This window comes from Saccostrea cucullata, unplaced genomic scaffold (genome assembly GCF_032062105.1).
Source record: "Saccostrea cucullata isolate Sc308-1 unplaced genomic scaffold, CSIRO_AGI_Scuc_v1 ctg297, whole genome shotgun sequence".
NCBI lineage: Eukaryota > Metazoa > Mollusca > Bivalvia > Ostreida > Ostreidae > Saccostrea > Saccostrea cuccullata.
In genome coordinates, this window is record NW_026929962.1 from 557,233 (window position 1) to 567,841 (window position 10,609).

Below are 10,609 nucleotides of genomic sequence, written 5' to 3' on the forward strand. Positions count from 1 at the left end.
TGCAGTCAAATTAATTTATTGCTATTTTATTTCTTTATGCCTTGTGGCACATCAGATAGTTCAGAACATGCACATAATAAGCAATAATACATGATTGATAATATAAATTTGGTCTATTATACACATATAAAGCTTCAAGAATTAACTTGCACGTAGGCATCAGAAACAAATTGAAAGTGAAAGGGGGGGGGGGCCCTAAACCAACAAAAAAGAGAAACTCCAGTTTTCAATGCCTATATTATGTATATATTTGCAAAAAAAAAGGGGGGGGGCTAAGCAAATTAATTAGTACTTACTAACTTGCACATAATGAACAATGTATTATTTTAAAAAATAATATTATGGCACTTCTGAAAATAAACAGTTAAATGAAAAGGCCTAGAGTTGCTAGTACACAAAATGTATTGCTACTTTAGCTAATACCATGATCAACAGCAAATAATTATTTGACTTTTAAGTGTATACTTAAACTTAAAATCAGGTTACCTTATACATTATATATATTCTAAATTAAAATCATTATTCTCTTCTTAAAATAAAAACAATACACATATAAGCTTAAATATGATGATGAAATCACAACAGCAGTATTTATTGTGTATATAAGAATAAATAAGTAAAATGTGCTTTTGTGATATTTCAAACATGAATATTTAAAAAAATATGAATATATATCTTTAAGTAAACTAGAAGTGCAAATAACCTCTTCTTCAAATATCACTCTGAAGATCTTGAACCTTAGTCCTAGAATTTCTCAAAGTTCTTAATCCCATCCACTTCAAAATAACAAAATCTGACAGTATCCAAATAATTAAAGTAGCCATATTATAATTCCCTCTATATTTTGTGGAAACCATTATAACCCCGGGTGTGGAGTTTGTGGGTGGGGAAGGCAGGATCTATAGCAGTAATAACCAGACTTCTCACTAGATCGGGCAGAAGCTTTCTGGAAATACAGCAATGAAATCACATTGAAACATTTTACAGTGCACAAGTATGTTTTTAAAATAATTTCAAACATGATGATTTTTATGATCATTTAATAGTAATTTTTTTGACAATCTATATCTGAAGTGTTGCAAAAAATCATTGCGAAGCTATTTAAAGTTAGAAATGCAAACAAATAAAACTTGTACTTTATATACAGGGTGTTTCATAAAATATGTTACATTTTGAAATCTAATTATTTTTCTTACCGATCATTTTTCTGTCAAAAATTTTATATCATTTTAAACATCGAATCCTGCATTTTTTCATGTGAAAAGGTCTAGGTAATCATGGTCTTGCAATGATTAATAGTGCTATAAATGCAGATACCATGGTTTGAATATTTCTCGAAATGGACTTGAATTGTCCACTCAGTGCTGAATTTTAAAGCTGTTTTTTTTTTTTCAAATCATGTCGCCAATATTCATTCTATTCATTTATAAGTTCAAGAAATAAATTTTCCAAGAATAGAACCTTTCTAGGATGCTTATCAGAAGGGTAGTAACAAGGTTAAATGACAGGGACGAACAGTATGCGATAAATGACACAGTATTCAAGAAAGACAAAAGACTTTAAGAAGCGGATATTTTATTGGTGAAGTTGAGACTTTTAGTGTAGGAAAATTCTGAAAAAAGTGTCTGATATTTTCAGAGATTTATTCTGGCAATATCAGCATTTTCAGCATATAATGAACTTTTAAATATGATTTGAAGTAATCAGTATACAAATTTTCAATTAATGCAAGGAAAGAGTTTGACCTCTGCATTCGACAATCTCAATTTTGGAGCTTCTTTCGGAGGGGTTCTTAAAGAACATGGTCTACAATCCTAGACCCCAGATATTGAATGAGCTTAAAAAGAACATGGACCTTCAAATGAGGAGTGTCTAAGCAATAATGTTACACGGTTTTATACAAATTTCAAGAAGCAACTTCATTTGTTGTTAAATTAATGGGGATCATTTGGAACATGTAATGTGAACTTTCGACGTAGTGAAATTCAACGTATTAAATATGGCGCAACTTTGAAATATGGCTAATTTTCATTAATGTTTAAGATTTTGTTCAGTGTTTAATATTTTAGTTGGTAATTGTACATTATGAATAGTATGGATATGTGCATAAATTTGATAATAAGACTTATCTGTGTCTTTTTCTTTTGTTTGTCAAATTGAAGATTCAAAATGTAACATATATTATGAAACACCCTGTACATGTACATGAACAAACAGAGAGCCAGTAGCGTAAAATACAACAATCTACATCTTTTGTAGATAAAGTTTAGGAAGAGAACTTTTTATGCTTTGATAGATAAGCCTATGCACAGCAGTATAAAGCAGTGTTTTGCTTACTTTGCACAGGCAGGGGCTCCATTGATTTCTATAAGGTGTACCATCATTTCATCATCCACGATGAAATCAAAACCAAACAGCTGAAAACTTTGGTACCCGAGGAAGTTTGTTGAAATTCTCTGAAATGAAAGCAGAGGTTACTTTATACAGTGACAATTATAATGCCTTACCTCTCTAACTTTAATGTTTGTTCCCAGGAATGGATAAACAGAACATCCTGTTCCACAATGTTCATGATTTAAACTCTTTTAGTGGCAAAACCACCCACCTACTCCACAGGCCATAATTTGAATGTATCCAATTCTAAATTTCTAGGAAAAACGTTATATTCTCATGTTAACCTTTTATCCCCTTCTGACCCCATCTTAATGAATTTTCAGTCATTAAGGATGCTATGTAATTCACCTTATGAAAGGGACAATCATGTGCCAATTTTTTTAAAATTAATTTTGCTACTATTCAAAATGAAGAAGTTTTTATGAAAAAACTAGAGGTACTGTGAGCAATGAGCTCACTAAATGATACCCCGCCTCCCATATGAATATAATGGCAGTGTCCATGTTTTGCTCTGGAAAATCCAAAATATATGTCGGATCAAAAGTAAAATAAAAGGTGCACAATGGCAATATGTAATAAAGATTCTGTGAAAGTTTCATTAAATTTCCTTCAGTGGTATGAGAGGAGTTGCGGATAAGAGATGGGTACCCCAAAGCGTAACAGACGGACGGACAGACATACCGATTACTATATACCCTCCCACTTTTCAAGCGGAGGGTATAAAAATATAGATACCTCTTTCACTATTTTGAACACAGTCTTTACAATTTCCTTAATCTGAGGCAAAATGGCGGTATCTAATGACACTCCAAACTTTGACCGCAGGTATCTGTAAGTGAAAGTAACAGAGACATGGAAATAACTATGATAACTTCATAGACATATCACAAAAGACAATTTATCAATATAATCAATTCTGTCTCCATATGCAGAACCTTAGCTCAATCTCTGGTGAAGAAAATTTAGACAAACCAGACATCCACAATTACAATTTAATAAAACCTTAAATTCATGGTACAATTTTTTTTTGTTGCTCACTTGGGTATTTATTTTTTGTTTTATAAAAATTATCCCCTCCCTCCCCAAAATCATTGGTATTGTTAATTAATCATATAGTTTACTCATAATCTTTATTTAACCTTTCCATATGGTTCCTACAGCATGACCCCAACATGGATGCCAGAATGCAAATTTTCTAAATTGAAATCCCAAGGCAACAAAGAGTTCTTTGGAATCATTGAAAGGAGTTTGAAGCAATGATTGTGATTAAAATGTATTGATAATTTATGGATATTATACTTTTAGCAGGGGAATACATGTATTACAAGAAACAATGCCTGGAGGGTATCAGCTCTCTTTAATTTATAATTTTTCAAACAAAGAATGTATCAAGAAAGTCTCTATAGAAACAATGCAGTTGTGAATAGAATTCCAAAATGACCTGTTAAAGGCAGGAAAGAACATTTCATTGCCCTCCTCATACATTCCGAAGTTTGCTGATAGATCTTTTTGTAGACAGTGATTGGTTAGATGGCTGGTGATGTCATCAAGATTTTCCCGTTGGTAACTCTCTGAAGCTGTGCGTAAGACTCCATCCTCAAACACGTACACATTGTAGCTAGCATCCAGCAAAACCCAACATCTGAAAATAAAACATCAAATATTTCTCAGTCTCATTACAAAAATAGGGACTATACCTATAAATGATTAAATTTATGATTAATGATACCTTATATCAAATTTACGATCCTCTTCCAGAAGTAATGGATTATCTATGTATCTCTGGATAACAAAAGCTTGTGTTTGTTGATCAACAAATTTAATCAGCTCAGATACATCTGGAGATATTTTTATCCCCTCTCCTAAAACAAAAAATCCCATTGATATAAAGATTAAAAGATTAAAAGAAAGCTCATTAAAAAATTATAACAGAATTGATGAAAGTTATTTGGAACCAGAAGTCTCTGTCGAGACTGAAGCTCTACTGGTTTGTACTTATAACAAATGAAGACAAAAGTAGCAGTTGGGACTTAAAACTTTACAACAGCAATAAATAAAATAATGATGCTTGATTGAAATTGTGGCAAGATACTGCAATAAGACTACAGCTGTATGAGTAGCTATTAATAAACTTTTAGAGTATTTACAGTTTTAGTAACCATGGCAACATCATTCCTCGAAATCAAAAATCGATAAAAAGAATTGTGTATCTTAGTGTAGTCTACTCGTGTGCCAAGTTATATTGAAATCAGACCAAAACTGCAGGAGGAGTAGCATTTTGAAAGCATTTCAGAGAAATTTCTATTTTTAGAAACAAAGGCAACACCGTTCATCGAAATCAAAAATCGATATACAGAATTATGTATCTTAGTGTAGTCTACTTGTGTGCTAAGTTATAATGAAATCAGACCAAAACTGTAGGAGGAGTAGCATATTGAGAGTATTTCACAGAAATTTCTATTTTTAGTAACCAAGACAATACTGTTCATTAAATTCAAAAACTGTTACATAGAATTATGTATCTTAGTGTCGTCTACTTGTGTGCCAAGTTATATTGAAATCAAATCAAAACTGTACGAGGAGTAGCATTTTAAAAGTATTTCACAAAAATTTCTATTTTTAGTTACCACGGCAACACCGTTCATCGAAATCAAAAATCGATATAAATTATGTATCTTAGTGTAGTCTACTTGTGTGCTAAGTTATATTGAAATCAAACCAAAACTGCAGGAGGAGTAGCATTTTGAAAGCATTTCACAGAAATTTCTATTTTTAGAAACAAAGGCAACACCGTTCATCGAAATCAAAAATCGATATACAGAATTATGTATCTTAGTGTAGTCTACTTGTGTGCTAAGTTATAATGAAATCAGACCAAAACTGTAGAAGGAGTAGCATATTGAATGTATTTCACAGAAATTTCTATTTTTAGTAACTACGGCAACACCGTTCATTGAAATCTAAAATAGATACATAGAATTATGTATCTTAGTGTAGTCTACTTGTGTGCCAAGTTATATTGAAATCAGACCAAAACTGTAGGAGGAGTAGCATTTTGAAAGCATTTCACAGAAATTTCTATTTTTAGTAACAAAGGCAACACCGTTTATCGAAATCAAAAATCAATAAACAGAATTATGTATCTTAGTGTAGTCTACTTGTGTGCCAAGTTATATTGAAATCAGACCAAAACTGTAGGAGGAGTAGCATTTTGAAAAATTGTTTACAGACAGACAGACAGACAGACGGACGGACGCCGGACGCATTACTATCGCATAAGCTCTTCTGGTCTCTGACCAGTAGAGCTAAAAAAGAGATGAATACAAATTTATACTGTCTTTTTTACCCCCACTCTCACCCCCACCCACCCACAAAACAGAAATAAAACTAGAACTGTCCAATAGGGACAAATACCCCCCGCTGGGTTTTTCAGAGTAGGTGCCAATTCAGAAATATTTTATGGATCTAGTAAGAGGTGTTCACTATTGTCTAATAAAGTGCCCCGCCACAGCATGATACCCCCATCAAATAGTTCGATAATCATAAATTGGTAGGGTGCAAGAAAATCAAGTAACCTTGATTAACAGATTAATTGACACAGATTTCAATGATCTAATTTCCATTTCTTATCATATATTGTACATACATCTCTAAGAGACTTACAGTGTAGGGATTAATTAAAACAAATAATACATCATATAATTCTAAACTGGCTGTGTTAGAGCTTAACAAATATCCATCTGCAGCTTTCAATTGTTTATTGCATATTTTATGAAATAATGGAAATGCTACAGTCTAATGAAAAAAATCAAAAATTAATTATTCTTTAGACTATAAAATTCTAAGTGAGACATGACTGCAATTTGTTGCAGATATATAAAAATTGAAATGTAATTTTTTTTTAAATGAACACATGTATATATTTTAATTATATTATTTAATACTAATTCAGTTTCAATCATACACTAAAACATCAATTTGTTTTAATTACATTACACCAATTGAAAGATCTTTATCTGAACTACAGCCATCAAGAACTCTTAATTAACACAAGCAACTATGAGGCCATTTCTTTTTGCCCAACTCCCTAAAGATAAATTAAGATAACACTGCATCATGCTTTTTAAAGATTAACTCCCAACAATGAACTATATATTTCTCACTAATTTGACATGCACATTTCTGCTATCAAAAATTCTCCTTGACCAGTGCTTGATAATTAGGCCCATGGGACAAACTGAATTCCTTTCAAATCATTAACATTTGTTACAGAATTTGCTGTAAAGTATATGATAAAAAATAAGTTTTTACTTAATTTAGCATTTTTTAATAAGGATACAACTATCTTTTTACATTTTTTAGGATTATGAAATTTAAAATTTTAAAGACTTATTTTTTTTAAAAAAATCACTTAAATTAAAGGTCACAGTGACCTTGAAATAGGTCGTGACACACCGTCTACCCAAGATGCATAAATTGTCCAAGTTTGATGATTGTAAGTCTAATAGTTTTCTAGTTATGAGCCAAACAAAATCACAAAATAAAAAAGAAAAAAACGCCTGTAAAATGCAGAAAAATCATCCAATCATGATGAAAATCCCAAGTGCACACCTTCATATGGTGAATAATAAGTGTATAAATTTTCAGACAAATCCATCCAACAGTTTCTGAGAAACGGTCCAGACAAAATCTTGTGACAGACGGACAGACAGACGGACATGGTGATTCCAATATACCCCCCTAAACTTCGTTTGCGGGGGTATAAAAAAATATTGAAAATAAAAATGGCAAAAGCACAATTCTCTCATTTTCACATGGACATAAAACCTCCAATCATTTTGATTTTACATTGTATAGATTTTATTGATCCTTGCCTTTTGAGCCTGAGGAAGATTTGGCTATCCAGACAACTGGTTTTTTACTTTCTCTAGACAGAACTAGTGACCGTTCCTTTAATTCTTTTCTCTCGTCTGGTTTGGACACTCGCCTGCGTACGGGATGAGCAGTGGGTGGAGCAGACTCCATGTTTTTTGCAATATCTTTAGGACAAACTATGAAAGACTCTGGCAGCCATTTTGGTATGGGTTTTGCCGATGTGGTGTAAAACTGCTTGAAGACTCTGGAAAGGCAATGTAGTATCATAATCCATGCTTACAAGTCAAGTGACAAATTTTCAAGCTATTTATATAACTGAAATTTTCTATATTTTGACTGCCAAATTTATATAACGGACCTATATAATTTTCATTGCCATGTTTATTTACCCAAAACATCACGCACAACACTACAAGTTTTTCAAACTGCGTTTATTCCCAGTAAACAGGGTGTTTTCTGATTAATGTCATTTATTCCTTTTATGTATAGGAATTGATTTATTGATAAATTTTAAGGCATAATAATAATATAATTTAAATATAAAGAAAACAAAGACTGAAATTGGCGATTTCTTGAAAATATGGCCGATCGGGGCATGTGCTGATTTTGCATAAAACAAAATTACTACTAAGATAAGGAGTATAATACGTGCTAAAAACAAATCTTGAATGATTTTTTGACAAATAATTAAAGGATTTTATCTCATATATGCGATAGTTTTAGAGATATAATTAATTAAAGTTGACTTACGAAATCCCGCGACTTATGAGATATCACTGGACTTGCTGTAGTTGCCTATCCCGTAAGTATATAGGTCCGTGATCAAGATTATACATCATGTCACTGGATCTACTTTATCATGTTTACTATACATCATTTCACCTGATTACTCTATAATGTCTACATCAGTCACTTAACTATTTTATCACATCTACTATACATCATACAGTAAAACTCGGTTATAACGAAGTCACTGGGACCTCTGAAATTACTTTGCTATATCCGTAATTTGTTATATCCATATAAGGAATTAATTAAATTTATATAGCTTGGGATCCAAGATAACTTCGCTATATCCATAAATTCGCAATATCCTTGTTCGCACTAACCGAGTTTTACTGTATCACTAGACTAATTTAATTTATCATGCATAGTTTACATCTTGTCACTGAACTCCTTCATTGTGACCCTATCTAAGTCTTACCTTACTAAGGCAGTTTTTCTGCAAATGACATCTGATCCCCTGTAATAATTCACCAACTGTGTAAGTCCTGGTTCATGACCTAACATAAAAATCACAACATTAAGCAGAAGAACCATCAGAGAGAGAAGTCAAAAAATAATATCTCTGTATTTTGATCTATATTAACTATCAATAATGTGCAAGACATTATGGTGTACATTATGAACACGCCCTTCCTCAGATCAGTGTTTCCCCATTTATTTCAAAGTAATAAGGGCTAGAGAAAAGTTGTAACAGGTTAAGTGTTGAGGTTTATGAACAAAACATTTGTAGTTATTTTTATCAATTAAAGCAGCTGATTTGGCCTATAGCTGGTTGATTCAGATCATCTTTTCTAAGACAACAATCTGAGAATTCAAGGGTGATAAAGCAAGAGAGCGGGAATGTGATGATGAACAAGTAGGAAACAGAGCAAGAAAGTGAAAATGTATAGAAGGCTACTTTAAATCTTGCCTCCTTTCAACTCCAAGTTGTACTGGTCCAACTAGTTGTACTCTTTCTTTGCCAGAGTTATCTCCCTTTTATTGCATTTACATTCTCACACCCTATGCCTCAAACTTTGTACCCTTGCTCTTAGAATGAGGAAGAGAGGGAAGAACCCTATCAGTTCATCATCATACATAGTCTTGTACATCTCTTTTTAACCTGACTCATTATGATTTATGAAGTGTGAATTGTGAGCATAAATTGTTATTACATGTCATACAACATACTTATGAATATATGCTGCTGTAAATGATTTAAATCCTGTAAACTATTATTTGTGTCATCTTTTATTTGCAATTCATTAGTTTTAAATCAATCTGAGACAATTTTCATAACTGAGGAACAAATTCTCTACTGTGTAATACAAGACAATATAAATGGTTCACAGCAATTAAATTTGTTAATTAAAAAAGGTCACAAATCTTGTGGAGATTTTTTTCATATAAATAAAAGTTGTTTTACTGTATTGACTGAACATTTTAAATAACAGTCTTTCAAGAAATAAGCTTAATAAAATATTTTGTATTAAGTATCACAATAAGAATTTAAATAATAACTAAAAAATCCAAACATACCAAGTCTTCCAAACTGGAGTTTATTTCTTTCACCAAACATAAGATGGAAGCTGGCTACATTGGAGGGCAGTTTTCTCCAGTCTTCGTCATTATCCACCAGGTATTTAGACACAGCCTTGTACACGGAACTATGGATGTCTCGCCTGACAAAGCCATACATTTCTCTCTCTGAAATTATATTTAGCAAAAACATTTTTAGGACCATTTCTCCAATTTACAAGTACAAAATCTAACCACATAGCCCACTGCAAGCAAATGGACTCAACATCAGACTCCTGATCTACGTAAATGATCATTGATTCAATTTGTAAGATTTATTAATTCTTATACATTTATCATTTTCAATAGACTGCTTTTACAAGAACCATGTTTCACATCCAAGAATATGAAAATCTACATTAATTATTGTCTTTAATTTCAAGGTTTTTGTTGATTTATTTAATAATTAGAATAGCTGCTTTCAAATTTATATTGCTATTCAAAATGTTTCATCATTGTCCATGTATATGCTCTGAAATGAAAATGATATAGTTTAGATGAGAATGATCAACTCTTAGAATCTTTTTTTAGAAGAGAGTTTATTTAGTAAACCTTTGCAGAAAGTGCTACAGAAAATTTTCAAGCTATTTAGACTGGTTTTAAATGATGCATCCATAAGCCTTTACTTTCAAAACTTAATGCAAGAAATCCATTTCACTTCAGCATCAAGTATTAATATATTTAATCTTATAATATATTTGATTTTAGCTGTTAAAATATAGATCATACATTTTCTCACACATTACTTTACCTACAGATTATAGGCTGGGATATTTATGACCATGGCACCTGTGAAAACCATCTACAAAATAAGAGTTGATTCCCTTGAAAACCATTTCTGAATAACCCTGAATATCCATTAAATAAGATTTTTTCTACATTTAAAGAAACATGTAAATAACAATTTTTAAAAACCTTTCGATAAAAGACAAGGCCATGTTCAATTTCTTAAGACACATCATTCCAATGTTTACATCTCACATGGTGACTGACAATT

General features: G+C 31.8%; 1 protein-coding gene across 2 annotated transcripts; it reads right to left on the reverse strand.

Moving 5' to 3' along the window:
* LOC134282572 (tubulin--tyrosine ligase-like) lies at nucleotides 1-10,597 on the reverse strand. Of its 2 annotated transcripts, none has more exons than XM_062764974.1 (10): nucleotides 10,528-10,597; nucleotides 10,368-10,414; nucleotides 9,574-9,741; nucleotides 8,474-8,552; nucleotides 7,269-7,513; nucleotides 4,124-4,256; nucleotides 3,836-4,036; nucleotides 3,130-3,223; nucleotides 2,338-2,456; nucleotides 1-946 (listed from the first exon to the last, which is right to left on the reverse strand). In XM_062764974.1, exons 3-10 carry the CDS (start codon nucleotides 9,731-9,733, stop codon nucleotides 838-840), a joined length of 1,140 nt encoding a protein of 379 aa, XP_062620958.1. In that variant the 5' UTR covers nucleotides 9,734-9,741; nucleotides 10,368-10,414; nucleotides 10,528-10,597; the 3' UTR covers nucleotides 1-837. The 2 variants fall into 2 exon arrangements, with proteins under 2 accessions (XP_062620958.1, XP_062620959.1); XM_062764975.1 differs by having other exon boundaries at nucleotides 10,364-10,414.
* Between the last annotated feature and the right edge of the window lie 12 nt (nucleotides 10,598-10,609).